Genomic DNA, 24935 nt, shown 5'->3' with positions numbered 1-24935 from the left:
TAAAATTGATGAGCGAGACCCTTGAATTTGTTCTGCTGAAAACAACACTTTTTATAATGACTTTTATAAACATACCACTAATTGTGGTGAAATGCCAGCTCTGCAGAAAAATGAAAGGAGCAGAGGTCTTTCTCACTTCCCCCCCGCCCAACCTTTTTTTTTTTTTTTTTGAGGCAGGAACAGGTTTGCTTCCATTCTTTGGGGACATGAACCACTGACTTGTCAAGCACAGCCTGAGTTTGTGCCAAAACTTAAGCTAAGATACCTTGCATGTTCCTTCTTTCATATCACTCTAGGGAAGTCACGGTTATGCTGGTCTAAAGCAGACAAAATTGAGATAAAACCCTAAATACAAATTCTAGATAGAAATCAAATGTTCTCTAAAACTCACAATTACTCAGACACAACAGGTAACCCTTCTAGAGCTGAAGTCTTTCACTTCTTTCCTGTATTAGTCTGTGAATTTGCAAAGAAAGCAAGTGCTTTGGAGGTTTAAATGGTTTTAGTGGATGAAATCAGGACAAATTAAGGACACAGGGTAAATAGAGGGGGAAGCAGAATCCAAAATGAGCAGGAATAGTGCAGTCACAGCAATACAGTATTGGCATTTCTATCAAACCTCAAGCTTCACTGCCTGGGAGTTTGGGTTGGTGTAGGACCAGTGCTTGGGCAGTAGCCAGGATCGGCAGTGTTCCACAGCACTGCTGATGAATACAATGATGGCCTCTGGCTTGGCTAATGCTGACCAAAACATTTTCCATGGGCCCCAGTCACAAAAGCACAAACCTTCTGAGCTGCTGAGAAATGCTTGAAGCTAGCCTCTAAATTTTATTTGTGTCTCAGTCATTAAATGTTTCATTCTGTGGACAGGTACTTCACAGTAAACGTAGCTTAGTTTCTTAAAAACTCACTGATAGTGTTTGGTAGCATGTTCATACAGATGTTTAGCTAGGTCTTATTTTATGCCATCAAGCACATTACACTTGTTTTAATTTTTTGCTTCAAAGGCTTAACATCTGGAAGGTACCAAATTAGTAACTGGGAAAATGTCATCCCAGTATACAAAATACTTTTAATGATAATTTTGTATCTTTGTTGTTCAGAAAAAAAAAACGCACTATACTGATAGTAATCAGATTCAAAGTAGCACAACATGAATTTTCAAGGCTTATTTGACACCAATTTTAGCAGCATTTTGGATTCCATGTCTTCCCCTCTCCAGAATGCCTGTGTTTATCATTCAGCATCATTAGAAAGCTCTCCAATATTATCAGGTACACAAAATTCTTTACTGTAAATGCATTTAATGGTTTGGGTCAATGATGGAATGTGTGCAGCCTGGAACTGCCAAATGACTCTAAGATGGGTGTGTCTTGGAATGACCAGTATATCCTTTGGGAAGCAGGCATCTGAAATCTCCATATGCTTAAGTGCCCCGATAAAGCTACGGCAAATCTGATGCTGAGGCAAGAGAAATGACAATATGCTGCTTAGGAGGAATACAGCAAAAAGCCAGATCCAGAAGATCTGTTCCTTTGAGCATGTCGCTCCTCCCAGTGCACATCTCTGCTGAGTATCTGTCTGGGTAAACATTGTTTGCATTGACATGAAGACAAAGCAGAACTGGACCCTCAGTTTTAAACCTGAGGTACTGGGGGAGGAAATGGGGTTGCTCTAGGGTGAGTGATCAGCTAGAGGAGAGGCTGTAAGTGACTGAAGTTGAGAACTGTGAGTCAAAAGCAGGGCTGCAGAGAAGGGAAACTGTGATTGCAGGAAACATTCTGCAAAGAATGACTTAAAGCAAACAGGATCTGCTGTACCTCCCGCTTGTCAGGTGGATTAATTTGGAAAGTCACACTTAGGCTAAATATGTTTCCACTGTATTTAGTTGCACAGAGCAGAGAACCGAGCTAGCTATAAATCCGTTGTTTAGATGTTCTTGTGATAGCTGAAAACCCGATAGCTTGGGGAGCAGGCGCCTCGCTTTGGCAGCGCAGTGCTCATCATGGGCTAATTGGCCTTGCTGACAGTGGACTGGCTCTGCCAGATGATTTATGGCTTCCATGCTACATCACTATCATATCACTGTGATACAGTCTTTCCTATCCATCTTCCTAGTTAAACTCTCATTGAGGCCCTTCCCATACCGTGTTTTGATTACAGCAACAACCTTTTTTCTGGCCTCGACAAATGCAATCTAGGCCTGCTGATAACCATCCAGAAATCCAGAATGCTTCTGCTAAGATCATTTTTCTAGCTCACTGTGTGCTCTTGTTGCACTCCAGCACCAGCTACTCCTTCATCTCATCAGCCATCAGCTGTTCCCCCTCACTTTTGGAACCCTTCACTGCCTGTTTCTGCCACACTCATCATCTCCAGTTCGGTATCAGACAGTCAGTGCTGCCCTCATAGCACTGCTTGGTGAGAAGAGCCTTTATTCCTTACCTATTTGTTTTTTACTTACTTACACTTTTTTTATTACACAGGAACCCTTGTATTTTCTTCCATACTGTTTTTCACACTTGGGAGGAGTTTTCCATAAAAATCAGTGAAATGAGATCATGAATCTCCTTAAAGGGGCCCCTCTTTTTCAGCAACTGGAAATACAGTACTAAATATTAATTGCATGCTCTGTTAGTATCTTTCATGCTGGCTAGAGTGGGTTCCTTACTTCCCTGTACTACAAAACTTGTCCATAAAACAAGAGCTTGCATTTGGGGTAGGGGATCACCCAGATGTTTGGACAGCATGCAATCAGCACAAGAAGGGCTCTTAAATACATGTTACCCTAAATAATACAGATGTATAAATATTTTTACAGTGAAAGCATAGAAAATGGTCACCTGGGAATCAACCAGTTAAACCCCCATCTTCAGTAAGTTTATGGAAATGATGCATCATTAAGTGCCGACGCAGAGTGTGATATTACTTTCTGCCTGACTTCCCCTGCAGACTCCCACAACTTTTTAGACATTGTTACTGCTGTTCTCATGCTATTTGATCTTCAGAGAACTTTGATTACCTTGTGACAAAGAAAGGATAAGAAGCGTGGAAAGGTTTTCAGACAAAGAAAATCTGGACTGCTTGGTTGAAGGAGACATATTGAGAAATGATAGATGCAAACAGATTAAGTTGCTGCAATAGCACCATCAACTTAAAAAAAAATACAACTAACTGGAATGCCTGAGTTACAGCAGTAATCTCCTCATTTCAGCTGGTGTGGCAAATAAATGCTATTCCTTGAAAATTACCACTGTGACTGACTTCTAACAATTCTATATGAAAGCAGGAACTTTAATGCTCTGTGATCTCCTGTACAACCTCTAAAGCATTAAAAAATATATACTTAATTCTTTTGACAGTACTTGGAGTGAACAGTGAGACAGACTAAGAAATATGAAGTATGGTTTTCTATAATTTTTTAATATTAATTTTCCTCTGGGAGAACCCTTAATCACAGTATTCTGGAGGAGCTTGCACACTAAAGCATTTAGAAGCAGTGCACTGCTGTGAGAAGTTGACTGCTGATCCACGGAACTGGTGTGAGCTGAGGTGCAGGTGCTGGCTCCTGTTCACAGCACATGACTGCAAGTACATGGATTGTCACAGGCACTGCAGATGCTGTGCCAGGAAGATCATGGTATAAATCATGTTATTTGAGTCAGAGGTCTCTGGGTTTTAGAGAGTACCCCATGATGCATTTGCTCCACAACACAAATATTAAGTGCAATGTAAGTCTGTCAGAGATTGCATTTCTCAGCAGCTGTCTTACAACTCTGCGCTTCAGTTCATGGTAAGAAACTGTAGTGTAATCAGCTACCACTGTACACATTTATTTCTGGTCATTGCAATTTAGATTAGTTCATGCCTCTATAGGATTTCTGTCAGGCACCCTGGTTACAAGTGAGTCATTGCTCTGGAGAAGGGACCAACTCCATGCACTCACAGATATCCACATTTATCATGGCACAACACCTACAAACGCTTAGGTCTCCTGTGAAGGGCAGGAAGCAGCACTGATTTATGCGCTATGAACTGAAAGGAAACATCATAAAGGGAGTATTTTAAACTTAAAATAATGCTATTCTTAGCTGGCAAGACTTGTGATTTTTTTGATCCTTCTCAGATGCACAGCCAACAGTGAGCTATCTGGCTGCACAAATGCCCCCGCTTTTCTTCTCTCAGTTAAATCTGTGATTCGAATGCACACTCGAGTCCTCAGGAACATTATGTAGATTTGAAAAACTTTCAGAAAGACTTCCTGTCCATTAGCCACTGGCTGCTTCGCAAAAATGCATAAAGATAGTGTTTTCCTCTTGTAACAGATGTAAGCTCCTTGTGCTGTTGTTCAAACTGCTTGAAGGAAAGCAATATTCCTTTTCTCTTTTTGCTGAAATAGTGGCATCTCAACATAAACTGAACATATACTTGGAACTTCATTTGATGCAGCTCTCAGAATTTCACACGAGAGGGATGAACAAATGAGGATCACCTTTCTGTAATTAGTGAGGCATCTTAGAAGGACCACAGCCTGTAAAGTTTTCTGTGTTGCAAATGACTAATGTTCTTGTAGTACCAAGAATCACTTACGGTCTGTGTCCAGTTTTGGGCTTCTCACATCAGGAAAGACTTTTAGGAGTTGGAACATGTCCAGAGAAAGGCAACAAAGTTGGTGAAAGGTCTGGAGACTAAGTCCTATGAGGAGCATCTAAGGGAGCTGGGGGTGTTTAGCTTCCTAAAGGAGGCTCAGGGAAGACATTTTGCCCTTTAAGATGACCTGAAAGGAGGCTGTAGCCAGGTGGGGCTTGTCCTCCCTCCCAGGCAACCAGCAACAGGACAAGAGAAAATGGTGTCAAGCTGTGGCAGGGGAGGTTCAGGTTGGACATCGGGAAGAATTTCTTATCTGAAAGGGTCATTAAGCATGGGAAAGAGGAGGTGGTGGAGTCACCACTCCTGGAGGTGACACTTAGGGCCATGGTTTAGTTGACAAGGCGGTGTTCAGTAATAGATTAGGTTGGCTTTGACTGTCTTGGAGGTCTTTTCCAGACTTAGTGATTCTAAGATTCTATTCTATCTGAAAGGTGTCGAAAATTTTATTTGTTGTCATTATTGAAACTTGTTTGAAACAAATTCAGTTTATAAATTTATGAACATACTGTAGAAATTGTTACCTACAGTGTGGAGCAAATTCATGTGTTTTGGTTTCCAGTTTATACTCATCACAAATGAAGAGGGAGAAAGGTAGTCCTAAAAACATTTCATCCTGATTAAGACCTGGAAGAACTCCAGGCATAATTTAGAGCATTCTGTAGGGTACTCTAGCTCGTGTTGGCTACATAAGTCCCAGCATTCTGGCTGGAAGGGTTTTTCTCAGGCCTGCTCCATGTCTTCCAGCTGCTGGCATGGTCCATCTCTTCAAAAAGCTTTTGAAATAGGGGGAGGATTAAAGAGCAGATGGCATTGGGCTGATTTTGCCAATCCTCTGCCACTGGAGGAATTCTTCCTGTGACAGTAAAAATCTTTTGCTCCATCTTAAAACCAACCAAAAGGTGGGGTTTTTTTTTTGGTCTATTTAACATAGTAAAGGCAGTATGGAGAAACTAAACCAGGGTCTAGATGGTGCCACAGTGACTTCAGTAGGCTTGCTCTAGACTTAGAGATGCTGCCGACAGTGCAGAGAAGCCCATGGCAGATAAAATAGGTGGTTTGTAATGAATGAGGCAGAGCTCTGCAGTAAATTCGTCAGGGACACTGTGGCAAGCCCCAAAAGGGAAAGAGGTCTAATATCCATTGAAGAGTGATGATAAAAATAAATTTTGAACAGCTGCTCTCCTCATTTTGCACAAGACAAGGACATTTTTAAGGGTAAATATTGTTTAGAATAATCTAAAAGCTTCTGCATAATGAATTATCCACCTTTTCTGCAATACCGTTCAGAATAGCTACTCTGAGTTTTATCACAGGACTGTCCACAGCCATTTTTCTATAAACTAATTTAAAAATACATTCTATAGTTCAAAATCTGGACAAAGTGCTTTAGCAAACTTCACAGCAAAGCAGGAGCATGCTGCTGGGTGAGTGGTGACAAGGTGTTTCATAACGGAGGATCTGCAAACCCTTGCTGACAGCAAGATCAGCACAGTGGGACCAGTGTTCAAGGAAAGATATTTTAAGTCTGCCAGAAATTTTACGGCTCTTGTACAACCCAAATCATCATAGAATCAGTTAAGGCAATTTTTATTTCTGAAGGGCAGCATCTGGCCTACTTGGCACGCTTAAAAATTTCAAATGCGTATTTTTCAAAGCAAGAAGCGTAACAAAAATATATAATTCAAACTGGCAGAACATTATACTTTGGATGACATTTTGTAGTTAATAACAATTTAATATAGCATAAACTGTACTTCTGGTGCAACCTAGAAAAGCATCACACAGTTTAGAACAGACATGCTAAAAGTTCATTTCAAAGTGGTGGTGCAAGCAGGCTCTGTGGCTCTTGCAGGAGCAGCAGCTTCTGCATTATTCTTAGTCATTGGTTTTAGCATTTGGTACTTGAAAAACAGACAAAATTCTGAAATCAAAAGGGAATGCAAGGGGTAGCACCTTGGTCATGGCACTGCAAGATTTATACTACAGGTTTGTCTGTTCACAAAATCAAAGGGCTGCACAAACTTTAGGAGACTTGTACCAAACACACCGCCTGGGATTTTGGCTCGTGTCCTCATTTGCACAGAAAGCCCTCCCTGTGGCTGAACCCGACCTCGCCTGGTGCAGGACCGGCTCCTGCGTCATCCAGCCCTTTCCTTCCCCTGCCCACCTTTGCACTCTGTGTCACTTACATTCTATTTTCCTTTCACCAAGTGCCCAGACATGATCTGGGCATGTCTTGGAGAGCTAAGCTGTGCCTGAGCAATGCAACTGAGCACCAGCTGCCTTTGTTTGTCCTCAAGTACCAGGATACTCCTCCACTCTGTACATTCTGGAAAAATCTGGGTGGCCCCTCACTGTGCCTGGGAATGGCCAGACCCTGGGACATGCACACACCCTGCAGGCTGGAGGAAAGCCAGACTGGCTAATTCCTCATTTGTGTTGATGTAGTGAAGCTTCTTCCTAATGATATTTTGACCTGGGTAGAGAAGAGGAGCCATATGGCATCTTCCACCCCTGACAACAACTGCGGTTAGTGCAATCAGCACATTAGCTAGGTGATTTGTTTAGATTCAGCTGTCACTAACTTGTGGCAAACTCAGTTATAATTAAGTTGTGCATTAGGCAGAGTCCTAATATAAACTGGTTTCATTTTCAGATGCCATTTCAATTGTATTTTCTGCCATAACCCTGCTTACAGATGAAGTGTCCTGACTAACTGTTCCTCAGGGCCATTGCGTTTCCCACCTTCTGATTCAGGAATGGAATTTGTTTAGCATGGCAAATCAGAGAGCTACAGCATCAGCCACAGAGTCATAATGTGCAATCATTAGCCTTAACACATGCCTAAGCCTTCAGAGCCCCACTTTTTAATTGCTTTTGACATCTGTGTTTCAATTGTGGTCTAAGATATTTAAAATGGTGGCAATGTCTTTCCTTAGTTTTGGGCAATATGCAGCCCAGTGTAGCAGCAGGTGTAAAGGAGGGCTTTGAAAGTCACAGAATATTCTGAGTTGGAAGGGACCCACCACTAGGACCATTGAGTCCAGCTCTTAGGTGGATGGCCAATACAGGGATTGAACCGACAACCTTGGTGCTGTCTGCACCACACCCTAACTCACTGAGCTAATAAACCACTATTTGTTTTTGCAATTTGCTGTCCTTGGAGGTAAATGATGGTTCAGGGAATGGCTCTGGGTTGCAGTAGCAGTTGAAGGTGTTTATGATGTTGGTTTTCTCAAAAAGTGTTGATGCAATAATGATACTTGTTTAAGTCCTTTAAAATTCCAAATTTCCCCAGACAGTTTCCTGAGTTTAGTAACAGGATGAATGAGCTCAACAGTACTAACCACCATCCTGCAAAATTAACCTTCCTCCCCCAACACCCTGAGGACAGAACAGTGATATCCTCTCCTTTTTACAGTATAGATTTCTGAATCAAATATTAATGCTAAGCATAATGTAAATGGGTTCATAAAGCTTAGAAGAGAGAGAGAGACAATATTGACAGTTATCTAGGGCTATACTATTTCTCAACTTTACTGCATTAACATGCTAGTTAACAGAGGGCATGTAGTTCTTAAAAGCTTACTGCTCAAGAATACTGAATGGCAAAAAAATAATAGATGCTGTCAGATCACTGCAGTTGCTTTACAAGCTTTTGCTTTTGAACTATAACCTCAGAAAAACAGGGAGAAAGACTGCAATAATCACAAATAATGATCAAGCATTGAATTATGGCTTTGATAAATGCTTCCAAAATTGCAATGATAAACAAAATAGCATGTTTTACTACGCAGTAAATAAGCACAGTTCACTATTAAAAGAACAAAAGGATCTAGTTTCTGTAGGTATTTAAGGTAAGTGTGGGACAAAATACAGGGCAGCAGACAATGGGGCTTAATCCCAAACGAACACTATGAATATCATTCAAAAATTCAGCAATTCCGTGAATTGTCTCCATCCCCTGCCTGGAAATGGAAGAGACCGGAATGAGATGCAAATCAGTGCATTTATCTAATGAATAATGCAAATGAGTGTTCCTCTTCTGGCATGGCAGTCTGCAGGAATCCTCTCTGCCTCACCTCACATTTCGTGTGGATTTAAGCACCATGTGTCAGAAGAAATTAGGGAACAGAATTGCCAAGAAATGACAAAGCCTTGGAGCTCCAAGTCAGTGCAGACAGCAAGGTACATTAAGATGCATAGTAGAGAGGAGGAGAGAGCAGACATCTCATTAAAATGAAAATGTTGCTATTTTTCCTTCACCTCGTTAATAGAGTTGTATGACTATTTAATCAGCAATTATTTCTGTGGCTACTAATTAGAAACATCCTCTAAAATGATACCAAGGTGGGATCTCAAAAAATTGACAAAATCTTTCAGTTTGGCTTTTTTTTTTTTTTTAATGCTGGTGTTACTTTATCTCTCTGGTATCAGTTAACTGCATCAGCATTTTTCTCATAGCATCACAGGGCATACTGCATCTTATCCATTAGTCACAAGCCTTGCTGTAACTTTCCCTTAGCATCTAACATTACTGTCCAAAAATATACTCAAGCAAACAAATCCAAAGGCATGCAAGCCCTGAGAATTGACTCTTTCCGCCCCCCCACCCCCCCCATCATATTTTGCCAGCATGTGTATGTGATTCAGAATCCAGGATGGATTTCATCTGCTTCATTAAAACCTCTCAGCATGCAGACCAGCTATGCTGCCACAGTGGGCATCAAGTCCATCCTCTTCATCATTGCACTGAGTCCTCAATCTGGGGATTTGTGAAACTTTATACTTTTCTGACTGCTCTCTTAAAATACAGAGCTGATACATCCAAATGAGCAAAGCCATTTGTTCCCTGGACAACTTCTTAGTTATCAAGTACAGAGTGGTGAAGGACAGGGAATGCACAGAAAGTAGAGGTCTGAGAATGCAGTTTGGCCAGGTTCTGTGAAGTCCAGTTTGGGGTGGAGGGAAATTGAGGTGCACTTCCCTTGCCAAGTGAGAGGCTAAGTTCTGAACTGTAAAGCTGAGAACTTGATGCAATCACTAAACTTTGGGGTGCCCATTGTATATGATACAATGTTAGGGCCGTGTTTCCACGGGTTCACTGAGCCATGAACCAGCAGGCAAAACAATTGGTGGTTTGATTCAGTAACCCAAGGAGATATCAAAGAGATAAATCTATGTATTAAGCAGAAGAAGAGATTAGAGAGATCTTACTACATGCACTTCCAGGAAATGTGAAAAATAAACCAAACCAAAAAACAAAACCAAAATCCAACCCTTTTTTCTCACAAGCTGACAAAGACATCATCGTTATTTATAGTTGTGCTTCAGTTCATCAGTTGGAGGCACACTGCAGAAGATGCTAAAGCACTAGCGACATTGCTACTAAATTAAGAGCTTGCAGTTTCTTTATAATAGTTGAAAGCAAAGCTATTTCTCCACTGGGCAGCCACAATAGTGGGGAAAAATGGTGAATTATTTTGATGGATTTTCTCTCAGGTCAATCCTAGTGAATCAAGGGGGAATTGCCTGGCATGCAGGTCTAAAAGGAATTTGGTGTGAACTCCATGAAAATGCGACTTGCAGTCAGTAGCATTTTCACTCTCTTAAATTAGAAGGACACGGGTAGGTTCTCTGCTCCTGTTCCTGTTGGCAGTTACCATGCCAGAAATATACAGAGAGTTTAGGTTTCTTATAGCAAGGGCAATGGTAGCTAGAGTGAAAAAAATACTGTTAAAGCAAACTAAGAAGTTGATTTGAAGCAAGGAGACAATTAAAGCACAGCTTTTCTGAAAGAGTAATAAAAATGTCACTGCAAATGACAGATTGTTACAAGTCCTTGGCTTCTTCCTAGCACTGCAATAGAATACGGTGTTAAATCAGTTCCCAGAGATTATTAGTGGTATATGTTATTTTCCCAAACTCAAGGAACTCAGTATCATTTCATAAATCAACTGCAGGTTAAAATTAGATTTTTTTTTTTACAACCTTAGTTCTGTGACCCTTGTACTTACAATTAGCAAAGAAAATTAGATAAAAAATATAGCTGAAACCTGACTCATCAAACTTGAAAAAGCTAAAAACATTCCACCAAAAACCCAAACCAAAAAACAGCTCTTTTCTATGGCTTCTCCATGCCTGTGAGTTTCACTGTCTGCAGAATAAGACACTGAGACAAAGATATTGTAGGAATGGACTCTTATTTCTCATTAGCCTGAAGTTCTGTAAATTTGCTCTAAAGTCTGCCTGTATTTTGTTGTGCTAACTATCTGTACTGCTTTTTCTGTATCAAGCATTAAGAGACCTAGGTCAGAAAACTGTAAGTAAGTAAAGCCAGTAATAACTGAACCCCATCACCATGTGCAGGTTTGAAATAAGTTTTTGTGTTGTTAGGTACAGTGGTATTGCAGGCTCAATTGCAAATTCCTCTGCCTCGGGTGTTCATGGGCGAGATAATGTCTTTAACAAAGTCTCAGTGACAGTACTGTTAGAATCTCATATGCCTTTCTTATGTGGCAGAAAGCTGATTTCTACAGGAAACAAACTATCCAAGAACCCTTCAAGTTCCCACAGAAATGGGAGGGATCTGTTACCATCTTCTGACATGCAACATTGCTGTGTGCTTCTCTGCATGTGCATGGCTTGCTCGGGGGGCTGCAGCACCCCCTGGAACTCTCTGGTGTGTGTTGGATACAGGACAGGGTGTGCCACCAAGACCAGCATTCCCTCGTAGGTTCCCTACTTGCTCTGATGGGGAAGTTTGTTCTCTTCTTCAGCAGCTGCTCTTTGCTAGACCTGCACTGCCAACGTTCACACATGTTGCAGCAAAATACTGTGCACCTGATCCTTGGTTAGGAGGGGTAGTTTTGAACTAAAAAGTATTTCCAATTGATTATTTATTTCATTACTGTAAAAGTAAACTTGTTCTGCTTTTCCTGTGATGCTTTATACAGCTCATAATTACCAATAAAACAATTACTAAGAGTAAAGGCAGTGACAGCAAAGGTTTGCTCCGCACTGCCCTTACATCTGCTTTCTGTGGCCTTGGTAGTTGGCTGGCTGAAAGACAAAAAAAATGAACTGTGGCTTACATGACAGGAATTGAGAGAAGCTCATGTATGGTGGTGTCATCAAGAAAGTGTTAAAACAGGTCATCACAGGCACAGGTGACATTCATCCCAGTAATTTGTGAAGAACATTTTTCTTGGTCAGCTCCTGTAAATCTTCTTTTGAAGTTATGAGAACTGGCCTGACAGGAGGAGGATGTTGATGGCTGCATTATTAGAGGTGTGATGACCTTGAGGATGGGAACTGAAAAAAGCCCCTGTTATTAAGGTAAAACTGCCCTCCTGCTTTCTGATTTTTGTTTCTGATCTTATGGACAATTTTATTATTCCAAACCCATCACTTAGTAATACGATGCCCTTGACATGATACAATCACCAGAACAAGATTTACTTCAAATTCTTAGATTGTTATTGATTGGGAGAGTCAAACACTGCCTTGTAAAAAGGCTATGCCTGTTTTTTCTGAGCTCCTGCAAGGTATTCACTGTCCTAGACAGTGAGCGCCTGGGAAAAGCAGCATGGTGAGGAGCATCAGCATTCCTGCACAATCTTTTCCCATTCTACTGCTGAACTCTTTAAACTTAGAAAACATCTAGAAAACACTTTACCTTACCCATCTAAAGTCCACAGATTAGGTCTGTGGGGTCTGTACTGTTTCCAAAAAGAGTATTATCCAAATATGATATCAGAATTCTGTCAGAACAAGCCCATTAGCCCTGCCGGCTTCTCAAGGTGCAGAACATTGAAGGTGACAGAAGGAAGGCAGGCAGATTCTTCTGCTCTTTGGAACAACTCCCCATGTCTCTCTTCAGTCCTTGTTTTCTCCACCCTTTTCAAGGCAGGGAGGGAGGGGCTGGCACCCTGGAGGGCTGTGTGGACTGCACAAGTGGCAGATGTGTGAGAGCTGCCTGCCACACCATCCCATTAAATGTACGTATGCTTTACACCAGCTGAGGACTTGGAGATTATAGAAGAGGCAAAACAATTGTCTGTATGGCTTCAAAAAAACTCAAACCAACCCCATTCAGATATCAGACCACAGTTTAGCACTGAAAAAATGGCATACTTTTTGTCAAGACTTACAATTTGACAAAATTTCTGTTGAAACCCCCATCTTGTCTGATTAACAAAGGAAGGACAACTGTTGTAGTGTTTTCCAAGACCTGTTTTTAAACTTATAAAACTTGCAGTTCATGATTGATGATGCCTGGCTAATGTCTGAGTTGCTACAAGCAATGATGGTGCAGTTATGGAGAACTATGGAAAGATTAGTCAATAATAGTCTCCTGTCCTTTTCAATTATTTACAAATAATCCATGAGATGCACAAAACTAAAATAGAATATTTCAATATGCAAACCCTGTTATGTATTCTATATATGTACTCTTGGTGGCACCTTCCAGCTAGATGCTTTCGGTGTATTCTTGTATGCCCCAAAAACAAGAAAAGATGGATAATGTCCCATTCTCCAAAACTTGTTTTGTCACTAGGGACAAAGAGCCTTGCACTGAAGATCACAATGACTGAACTAATCCAAAACCCAGCACCAGTAAAATGAGTAAAAGACATTTTAAAACTGAAAATGCTGGAAATAAGTGAACTTCAGTGAGATTGCTTCTGACAAGAAGAATTTTAGAATATAAAGGCATAGAGTTAACTTTACTTAAGATGGTTTTATGGTTTCTAGTTGAGAGTTTCAAATGGGTACAGTGCAGAGGATAATGCTCACTACTAAGGAAGCCATCCATTGCTGTCAGTAGCAGTCCTGTTGCCTAACACAGGGCACATTAATTTCCATGAAAGATCATATTTTAAGCCCTGTTGATGTAAAGTCAAACAGTAGCTCTTAGGCATGAAATATACATGATGAGTCACTTCTAATTTCCTTTTAGTTATTGAAGTGTATCTTTTTTAAAAAATCAAAGCCACTGCTTCAGATGACAAAAAGCTTCTATGTTCTTACAATTTTGTTTTCAAAGGCTTATCCCACTTCTTTTTCAGGAAAATAGGGTTTTCAGCTGCAAACATGCTAGCAAAAATTTACCCCACTAATTTAGTGAGGGAAGCTACAATGCTTGAACCCCTTAACCCCGTTACTTGATGTGTCTGGAAGTCTGAATCAACCCTTGTGAAGTGAGACACCTTGCTAGGATATTTCTGCAGGCTATCCCTACAGTATTCATACTACTTGGCAGATCCATATGGTCAAGGAAGCCAAGAGGCATGTCAGTCTGCAAGCCTGTGTTAAAAATAGAGGAGGAAAATAGCACGTGTAGAAAAAGTTGTTTTAGCAGTTAGAAAATTGCGTTCTGTACCTTTTTTTTCCCTACAGCTATGCACGTTGCAGTTTTTAGAGGATGAGGGCTTTTGTGTAGTTGTTTGCTATTCCTTTTTATTTATTTTTTACCACCTCCCCACCCCCAGTCACTTGTAAATGTCACCCACAAGTAGCTGTTTCTAGTTTTCACTGGAGGAATGTGTCTTATGAGCAGGTGTAGCTGGTAAAAATCAAATTGATGAGTTAAAATGTAGCTTGTGACAGTTTCACAGATAAAAATCTAAAATGCACCAAGATGTTGGAAAGACATGGCACGTACATGTAAGAAAATGCTCCTTTCATCATAATGGTGTCTTCTTTTAGAGGTTTTACAAATAGTTAGCTATAAAAATTCTTCCTGGGCTGAAGCCTGACATAAAATATCCCTGATATAGTACAAGTTCTTGCTTGTAGTAAATATAATTGAAATTCATTTGCACCCTTTTTTTTCCTCCCCTTTTTTTATTCCTAAATTCCATATAAACAGTCTGCCTAAAGAACTACAAGATATAAAATAAAACCATTTTCCAGAAAATACAACACATCAAACATCCAAGCTACATTAAATCACTTATGCACGTTGCCAAGTCAGCTCAATGCCAAGGATTTTTGTGTCCTTAGCTATATTTGTACTTGTAGATCAAGATGATGTCCCCACAAGTGACCTGTGAAAACATGAATTTCCATATCTAAAATGTCTACAACAGTCATTGTTTCTGCAAGTAAATTGGGAACAGAGCTATCTCTATTTTTTAACTAGGGAAATTAGTGTTCTAGTGTACACAGGGATCTGCATCTCATCACTCAATGGCCTTAATAGTATCTGGGATTATTTTTTATTTTCATATTCAGACAGTACTCAGAAGCCTTGAAATAAGTCAAGAAATATTTGGATTAACAGGTCTCTCATCTGGTTTTAGCTACTCTTAAATAGGTATGTTATTTTTTGTATTAGAAATGGCAGTTTTGGCAAAGCAGCATCAGTATTAAAAAAAGAAAAGTGGCAGTGGTACTCATGCTAAAATTGACCAGCTCCCACAGATTCAGCCCTTTCTAAACTCGGTGGGTAAAAATAAATGACAGGTTTTCATCCTCACATAACGAGATGGGTAATTTCCATACTTTGTCAAAAGGAATTGCTAATGCCTGTCTGTATTTCTCCCTCTCTGCTTCCTGGCATAAAGCAGAAGGGACGGAAGTGCTGATTATCATCTCAGTTTGTATATTTATTTTTTCTTGAATGAATGAAGGTGATTTGGGTTGCATTAGGACTGGATGTTTTATAAGCAACATAAGTGTCTAAATGTTAAAATCATTACTTGAGAGTCAATTTACTGATTTCTTCCTTCTCAAAGGACTCTGGGGAGCCCACTAACCAGAATGGTTGTCCTGGTGTACACTAGGTTTGTAGAATTCTCAGCTGAGTTCACTTGGCTTTGTTTCAACAAGATGCTTACAAATGGAAATTTTAATATATGGAAGTGCCTCAGGAACTTGCATTTGGTTTCCAGTGATTCTTAGCTTTTACAAAGTACAGGCTCTGCAAGAAAAAGACATGAAACTCTGGGAATCAGAGACGTTCAGCTAGTAAATGAAGATGGAGAAATAGGTTTATCCAGATAGTTTGGACAAACCTGAACAGCATAAAACTATCTCTGCTCAGTTCTGCCAAGTAAATCCAAAATTCACATTCTGAGACTTGTCTACCACAGTGGGAAGAAATATAATATCATGCTCCTTGTTCAGTGTCCTCAGCCTGGAAAGCCTGATGCTGCATAATCCCTCGGGACTGAGAGTGTTGTGCCCCTGACCAGAATGTGCAAAAGCAAGCTGAGGGCGCGATGCTGCAGCTCCACTCCTACCCGGCTGCCTGCATGACACTGGCAGGTTAGGAGGCAAAGGTCACTCTGCTGAAAGGAGGATTTACCATCCTGGAAAAATTCTAAGTTCAGGCTTGCTAGCAAAGAAGAAATGGGGTCACCCAGCCCTCCCCCCCGTCAGCGCAGGAGAGATGTGTGTCCTGCCCTGGCTGAGGAGCACCAGCTGCTGTACTGCACTGTCTCCCTGCTCCCCAGCAAATCTGGTCAGGAGTCTCCCTGCAGTGAGCCACAGGCTCGAGATTACCTCTGCCTCACCAGCAGCAGTTCAAATTATGATAGGTCTTGTAAATATTTTATTTATAAAGCAGTATTATTTTACTTCACTAAAGGTGCTGCTGAGGGGATGTTTCTGGTCCAACTGTATTGACAGCAAGCCATTCACACTCACCATGGATGCCTGGGAATTTATTTTATAGTGGAAGATATTTATTTCTTTATAAAAATTGGTGTTGCTGGTTCCATACTCAAACAAAGCCAAAACTCCAAGTTCCCACAGAGTACTTGGGTATCTCCCTCCACGTACCCACCTCGGTGCTTTGGGGGGCCCAGGGAGGAAGGAGCAGTGGGGGAAGACACCAGCTCAGGTATTTTAAAGAACCTTATCCACAGAGCCACAATCTCCCCTGGCACAATTCCCTGCTTTTTAAGATCAATTGTTATTAAAATAACTGTCTAAAAATGTCCACTCTTCCCAGCTAATTTCAGGGGAAAAACAAACCCAACTGGAAGAGCAAGTAGTAAATGGAATAAAGGCAATGCTAAAAAATGCTTAACAGCTGCTCTTACAAAGTGTATTTACAAAATATAAATCTCCTTAAAAGGATGCTCTTCTACACATACTAGTGATATGTGCTTTAAAACTGCAATTGAAAATATGTAAAAACCGTTTATTTTGTTTAGGAACCCTGTTTTACCCTCAAATATTTTTAACAACTGAAGTACTTTGTGGGTGTGCTTTTGTTTTGTTTCAGGCTTGAAAGCATTCCAGTACCCAAAGTGTAACTGAGGAGGGGAAAAAAAAAAAGGCAACTGGACAGAGTGTTGTTAAAGATTTACTGGAGCATCTTGATGTGTGATAATGAATAAAATGCAAATCTGTTTTACTACCAGTCCTCAGTTTTGATTTATGAGCAATTATTAATTTTTAGATTGCTTCCTGTTGGATGAAAACAGGGATTTTACCAAACTATTTTTTTATTCTTGCTGTCATTAAGTATATCCATCTTTTTACATCTTGTAGGAAAGCAAGGAATCCTTTCCCATGAGGACCAAGGAGCCTTTGCAGAGTGTACAGCAGGTGCTACCAGAGGCACAGGTAGGCTGGCGTGTGGTGCTGCCCAGTGGGAGGGAGCTGGGGGACAGCACAGGGCTAGTCTGTGCCCCTGGGGGACAGCACAGGGCCAGTCTGTGCCCCTGGTGTCCCTCCTATCCCACTGGCTGCTCAGGGGCTCAGTGGGGCTGGATGGGAACAGCCACAGCAGTGGGGCTGAGCTGTCCTGCCCTGCTGGGGACAGGCCCACGGGCAGGGGATGAAACTCTCAGGTCTCGGAGTGTTAAAAGTGAAATGCAATCAAATGAAATGTTCAGTGACTGAAGGGGAGGCACCAAAATAAAAATCCCTCTCCCTGAAGGGTAAGGTGCTCTACAGTGACAAAGGAAAGCTGTAGTAATTGTACGTGCTCAAAGAGTTCAAACTAGATGAATGCAGATGTTGTAAATGAAGTCTGCAGTAACTCTGAGCTGTACATACTTTAAAAATATACAACTGTGCAAATCCACTTTAAACAAGACAGTAGCAATAGCTTCATCTTTAACTTCCTGTTCCCATTCTACCCCATGCTATCTAGTAAGACTATACAGATAGAATTGAGAATCCTTTATTTTTATTCAAATTTAGCCCATAAAAGAAAAAAGCTTTTTTTCTTAACAGCATCTTTTAATGGTATTGCATAACACTGTTTTAAAATGTCTCATTCGTGCAAGTATGTATAAATGCCAAAATGCTTTCAAAAAGTAATTTCTGTTTCACATTGTGATTTACCCATTACTCAGAAAAGTATTTGTTCATTTAATTATTTCAGTAAACATAATACTGGTATCACTATCTATGCTACAAAGTATTTCCCCCTTTTTGAGGAATATGAGCCTACTTGTAATTAAAGGAATGCTATATTAATGATGCTGAAAGTCTCAGAGGGAAAAAAATTTAATGTCCACCTCATAATATTATGCCAGAATTACATGTGCAGAATACTTTTTAATAATTTTTGTTTCTTAATTTAGTTTTGATTGGCTATGAAATACAGAGTAGCACTCAAGGGCTCAAATTTCTACTGTCATCAGCATTTCTGCTCTATAAATTGTACAAATGCATGGGACTCCCATCTGCAGGCTCCTTTTCAAGCTTCTATTTAACCTTTGAAGGAAATTAGCTGCAGGCAACTGTAATTGATGATAATTTCATCATTTTTTAGCTGTTGGGATGTATTATGATATCTAGGTCTAAACACAAACAGAAAATTATATTTTAATGTTGCCATTTGAGCTGCAAACACAGGTCGGTAACACAAACCCGTCTCTAGTTTGCAAATTACAGCAATAGCCACTAGGAGTCTCCTGGTCAAATTCATGATGAATTTGCACAGTAATCACGGCTCAGGTTTGAATGCAAACCCCATGCTAAAGGCTGGATTTCAGCAGAGGGGTCAGTCCCTGTGCAGGGCAGGTGGGACTGGGGCGACAGGATCTCTGAGCTGTGAGCAGCATCATCAGGTTCCTGAGCTTGTACCAGGCATATAGCTGGCATGTGTTTTAGAAGGAAAGCCAGAAGCCACCTACACACTGTTCTGGTAGAGCAAAAGATGGTGATGATCATAGGAAGTCAGATTTGTTTCTCTTTATGACTGGACAGAGTACTGTGGAATTGTTCTTACAAAGAGCGAAGTAGATTTTGCCGACGGTTAGTCACTCCCAGGGATTTCAAGATTTGTCTTGCACTGAAATGCTGCAGGCCACAAGAACTAGCATCACCAGGTACTTCAAAACAGACACTTTGCTTAGTGTCTCTGCACAGTGAAACCTGCAGCTCAAACCTGAAAATGTGAAAAGCTTCTTTCTCTTTTCCTCTCTTCTCTCCTCTCCACTCTCTCCTCCCAGGCCAGCTATGCACAAGCATACGGTGCCAGACACACTCTCAGCAATGCCAAATGCTCAAAGTTCATAAATTACAGATCTGCAGGAAGGGGTCATGCTGGCTCAAACACTGTGGCTGTTCAGTCCAAGTCTGTGACTGACAAAAGATGTCCAAATTTCCTTGAAGGAATACCACAGAAAGCAGTCATGCACCTTCCTCCAGCATATGTAGCTCACTCAGAAACTAGAGACTGCTTTAAAATGGACAGAGAAGCCAGAAGTGACCAGTGAACCCTTCCCACAGTGCTGGTTATCCTGTAGGCAGGAGGAGCCCTACTTATTCTGGAAGGATGCTGTCACATCCTCCTTACAGATACATGCAACTCCACATCTAGAAATTGTAAGTGTTCAACTGCTCTTAGCCACTTGTTTATAAGTTTCTTTTATGCATGTCTCCTCTTGAGCAAAAATCCTTTCCAAGCTCTAGAAATCCTGAATGACTTTAAATCTGTTAAGATTTTAAACAAACAATAATTTGGAAGATTATTTATTTGGCTTCTGCTTTTTGAGCTCTTTTGTTTCATTTTCAAACTTTTCCCTGCAACCAGAAGGACTAAGGAAATAAAGATGATGCTTTAAATGAAACCTGAGAATCTCATATAATCATAATTGTACGGCTCCAGGGGTTTGAGGTTTCAGAATAATCTCATGAGCTGTCAATACTGAATGTCACCAGAAATGATAATGTTATTCTCAGAATAGATGCCCAAAAGCAAGTGTGGGATAGTTTTTCCTGTTGCATGCTCCCCATAATAGCTACAAATGCTGTTCTGGGGGGACACCACAAAGCTACCTGCAAGTGGTGAGCTGCCAAATGCTGGCTTTAGCTGCCAGCTAGGGCTGTTATATTTTGCAACAAATTTACATATGCAAAGCCCTGTTATTCAGTCTGTCAACTAAACAAGGAAAGTACAAATTCATCACAGACTCATAAGAACATTTAATACCATGGGGAATATGCAGAAATAAGTAGGGGGCCAATTTAAGCACCCATCTCCTCTGTATTGTATGCTTGCACACATTGCAATGCACGGCTGCTTTGTGTGTTATTGCAGATTATTATCAGCTACTCTCACAGACTGCTGTAGATGCTACCATAATCTCCCAGCAGGATTTGAATGAAATTCTCAGTCTGGTATGTTTCAAGGATCTAATCTATATTACACCAAAGGCTGACAGAGACTCAACAGCTAGTACCTTAGTCCTTTTGGTGAAGAGATGATTAGTAAACCTGATCAGGAAACCGACATGCAAATAAAACAGGAGGCTGCTTCAACCTCCTTGTCATCCTGCAGAAGCAGACTTGGCTTCTTGGTACCCTTGCTTATTATTAGAATAGCTGAAAAGACCCTGTTCTTCTCCAAGTCAGTGTTAACCTGATTTCAATAACAAAACAGTGGTACAGGTCTGGCAGGCACATAGCCAGTACTTACAAGAAGAAAACCAAGCATTTGTGTAAGCCAGTTTGGCACTTCACCGTGCTGAAAAGAAACCTTTGCATCTTTGTCACTTCAAATTTGGGCTTTTTTAGCACAAGAACATGCCTAACACGAAAGAACTTTTTTCCACTGCCCACTTTCTCCAAATATGTCAGTGCTATCTTCTTAACTCATTTTCTAAAACTAAAAGTGAACACAAAAATTCAAGGTCTCAAAAATGCCAAGGGCTCAGCCCTACAAAGTATATAAAACCTCATTTTGCAGGAAATACCTAATTCCTACAGATAGCTATAGTACAGATAGGAAATGGAACATTTTTAGGGATGAGAATGCTCTGCTGTGAGCCATGGGCAGTACCTTAGAAACACTAAATATTTCTGTCATTTTCCTTATGTTTCAAGGAAGCCAAGCCATTACCAATGCATATCTAGATACAGTGTATATGTACAACTTATATCTATCCTGGACACAAATCCCCCAGTTTATCATGTAAGAGTCAGTCACTCTACACTTGTGTAGCTGAATGCACACTCTCATTCTGTGGGCTCTCTCTTGCTCTTCCCCAGTTACTCCCCTTCTCTGCTTCTCATGTGAGGATTCTGGTGGCCTTCTGCATCTCACAGGCTTAAACTGCAGGTGAGCTACAGGAGTAATCTCAGGTCACTCCCAAGCAAATTTTCCTCCCACATCACAGCACTGATGACCCGGTGCAGTCCAATGTTTTCAAGGAGAGTTCTGGCACCATTTTTAATACGTAGATTTAATCAAAATGTCTTTTGTCTGGTTGTTTTTTGTTTAAAATTGTTATTCTAATTAGAGTGCATATTGGCCTTCAAAAACTTACAGTAGTACTTAAGATGGGAATTGCTGCAATGTTTATCTGCACTAAAGGGAAGAAACAAGTTTTATTGGGCAGGTTTATTTCTTTTGGGTTTTTTTTTTTCATTAAAAGAACAACTTTTTGCATTAGATGATGAGTTACTAAATATTATTGAGTGCTAAATCACAGCTACTACTATTCAGAGGGAAAAAATGTATTTCAAGATTAAGGAAAAAACCCAGTAAGACAATATTATGTGGGGCACATGATTTCCATTTGTTCTTAAACAGTGGCTGCTTGAAGCTGCTTGGAGATTTAGAGTGTCAAAGACATGTCAGCAGAGATGGATTAGTGGGCAGAGAGCAAGTGGTGCAGTCAAAGGTTCATAGTGAATGTAATTTATTCATGTAGCTTCACAATTTATCACGTGGCTATTACCATAATGTACGTGGGAAGCAGCTGCGTGCGTGCAAATAATGCCTTAAATGTATGTGTGGTTGGATCTCAACTCCTTACAGAACAGCAGTGGTGGAAAATGATGCCACAAGGCATTTAAAAGCAGATTTCCTTCCTGCGGGGATGCTGTCATCCAGCAATGATGATTTGTACACAGGCAAATAAATATCTTGTAGGCTTTTCTCAGTTGTGATAACCTCACTTACCAGAACTCATTGGTCTTTCAAATCTAAATAATGTAGGTAATGTGGAGCATGTTTCCAGTGCTGTATTAACAGATGTAAGTGTGCATGTTTTGTACACCAAACTCTTATTTTCTTTTCAAGGAACTCAACATCTTCCACTCACTGTTTAACAGAAATATCCAATTGCAAAGAAAAGAGAGTCTCTGTGGGTGTGAGGACAAAGAAGTTATCTAAAAGTTAAAGATCTCCTTTAACTGAAATAACTTCTCACAGTGTGATCTATCAAACACTTGGGAGCAGCACAGCTGTAAAATATTGATATACATACATATATATATATATATATAATGTGTGTGTATGTACATATATAGTGTCTGTCCAATTCTTATACCTGTGCATTTACTTAAAAAGCCAAACACTTCCAAACCCAGTCTATTCTACGACCATGTAAAATGAGGAGCTTTGTTTGAATGCCTACAGTTTCAGCTAGGAAGAAAGCTGTGAGTAGTTGCTAGAGCTTGGAGGTGATTTTAGCTGCACTGTCCATACACACCTGCTGCAGCTCCTTGGGTAGCTGGGAAAACTTCAACAGCCCAACTCCCAACACCAGTTTTTAAGCTTTAGCAATTTGAGTTTAACTGGTTTGACTGTTTGGAAATTATACTTAATTATGCCATGCTATGATGCTTTAAACTGATTTTAGTGGAATCGTTTCATTCAAATCTTTCTTGATCAGACAAATGCCATCCCAGTTACGGGTTAGCACAATAGGAGTTTTATGCTGCTTTCTTTTGATACAGTAAAAGTTGCTGTAGAGAGACACTGAATTCAGATCAAGTCAAGTCCTCATAAGCAGAACATCTCATTGCTCAGCTTAATGTACTGCTCAGAGTTTTGTACAGCAGAACCTTTCACATTTAGAATATGATACAGGTTTTCTTGGATAATTTTGTGAGCACTCTAGGGCTTCTATTTTGAAGCCATTTATCACAAATATACCCCCAATAAGTATGCAAAATGAAAAGCTTGCCTTACCATTGCACAGAAAGTCTCAGGAGGATCTCCACATGTTATGTCGGGGGGATCCAGAGTCACTTTTACATATTTGATCATGTCTCTAGCTTCTGGCTGGCAGGCCATGTAATCCCATACTTTTCCTTCTTCCGTGTAAATCTGAGTCTTACACACGTCATAGTGTCCCCACACAGAAGGGTAGTGCTGCATCACGGAGGATACAGTAACCCAGAGGGTGTGAAGTGACAGGAATCTTGACAAATACATTTCTAAATCCTTTTATGTCCGCTTCGTAAGGATGCTCAGTGCTGGCGTATGTGCAGTCTAGAGATTATATGTACATATAATGTATATATTTATAAAATAGGTTCCAACTCAAACGTGAAGCATTAGGATGGGATGTTTGTTTCACTATGTTAGACTTTGGTAAAAGCCACCCAGGCCCCGATGACAGCCTTTCACAGCCATGCAGCACTTGTCCTTCGTCTTATAACTTATCTGTCAGGGCTTCTTGTAAAAGATGTCCAAGAGCAGATAATAATTTGTGAAGTTGCAGGTCTTCAGCTCCACTGTCGATAACCCTGAGTGATCCTCCGTGTTCAGGGCTTGCAGGGAATGCCTGGACACACTGATAAATCAGTATCCGAAGGAAGAGGGTGAGTGTCTAAAGGCTGGTGTCTGTTTCCCATCAATCATCCTTTTCTTCTGGCACCAGCACCCTTTTAGAAACAATAAAAATTAAGAGTTATTGTCCAAGAATCAATGCATTACAAAATATACGATATGTTGACATTTTGGAGGTTTGATGCAATATAAAGCAAATTGGTACAATATGGATAACCTTTACTGTGGGTTCTGTGCTAGAATGAAGAAACTACCAAAATAATTCACAGTGAAAAGTATTTTGACATGAAAGATTTAACTGTACTCTAACAAAGACAGATTTATAATGTTTCAGGTGAGTTAGAGGTTCCTGCTTCCAAAACTGTATTTTCACCCTAGCAAAACTGGAGAGCAAACTACTGAATTCAGCCATGGCCCAGATGGTGCAGGCAGGCAGGGGAGCAGGCAGCCCAGCACTGCAGGGCAGCAGCAGAAAGGTTCTTTTATTCAAGTGACACAGAGATGGGCATCAGGGCTAGCAGGTGCTTGTAGCTTCTTGGCAAGTGGACCTCACGGAGCTCCAAAAGCCTTACAGATTTCTTTTAGATTATTATTTTAAGAATAACAAAGATATGGCAAGTACAATCCAATTTCCTTGACATTTCTCATGAGCATTGCAAGAGCTTTGCTCTCCTTTTTTTTTGCCTTTGAACTGTAATTTACTGACCACATTGATGACAAACTATTGATAAAGACAAACTATTGATAAAGCTTATTTTGTAGCTTACTATAAAGATGCTTTCCCCCCTTATTTTCTTAGGTTTGAGGGTCGTTGTTCCTGAGTACTCAGCATTTTTTTCTCAGCAGATATATGCCCTTTCCCCTCTACAGAAAACAACCAGAAATCCCCTCACTTTGTGGCACCTGAATCATATTATTACAGGTGTAAAATGCCAGAATTATATCACAGCAACTTCGAATACGTATTTCCTAAATAACAAAGGGAAAAAACATCCAAATTCTTTATGAGGAAAACTGCAAAGACAGATTAAGTACCCAAAACAGGGACAAGGAAAACCAGGGCTAGGAATTCCAGTGCATTTGTGTCAGCCTGTGCTTGGTGTCAGCCTGTGCCACCTGAGGCTGGAGAGCCAGGGCGCGGGGCTGTCGGCAGGAGATTTCAGCCAGACGCTGCAGCACTTCCACACTTCCTTTGTCTGGATGCTAAAATCGAGCCAGACCCGCTGGACAGATGTTGAGAAACAACCGTAAGTCGCCACTTTCTGCAGCCTGCTTTGCTTCCCAGCTT

At 40.6% G+C, this 24935-nt stretch overlaps 1 protein-coding gene across 1 annotated transcript in view; it reads right to left on the bottom strand.

Moving 5' to 3' along the window:
- The window catches only part of NTNG1 (netrin G1), a 140695-nt gene extending 116966 nt beyond the window's left edge, over window positions 1–23729 (bottom strand). Inside the window, exon 1 of the mRNA XM_050977773.1 lies at window positions 23045–23729. Coding sequence (XP_050833730.1) covers window positions 23045–23290 — 246 coding nt within the window. The 5' untranslated portion in view covers window positions 23291–23729. The remainder of the gene's footprint in view (window positions 1–23044) is intronic.
- Between the last annotated feature and the right edge of the window lie 1206 nt (window positions 23730–24935).

Source organism: Serinus canaria, chromosome 8 (assembly GCF_022539315.1).
Source record: "Serinus canaria isolate serCan28SL12 chromosome 8, serCan2020, whole genome shotgun sequence".
NCBI classification, from domain to species: domain Eukaryota; kingdom Metazoa; phylum Chordata; class Aves; order Passeriformes; family Fringillidae; genus Serinus; species Serinus canaria.
The sequence above is the reverse complement of the archived record's forward strand: the minus strand, read 5'-3'. Positions and strand labels throughout refer to the sequence as shown.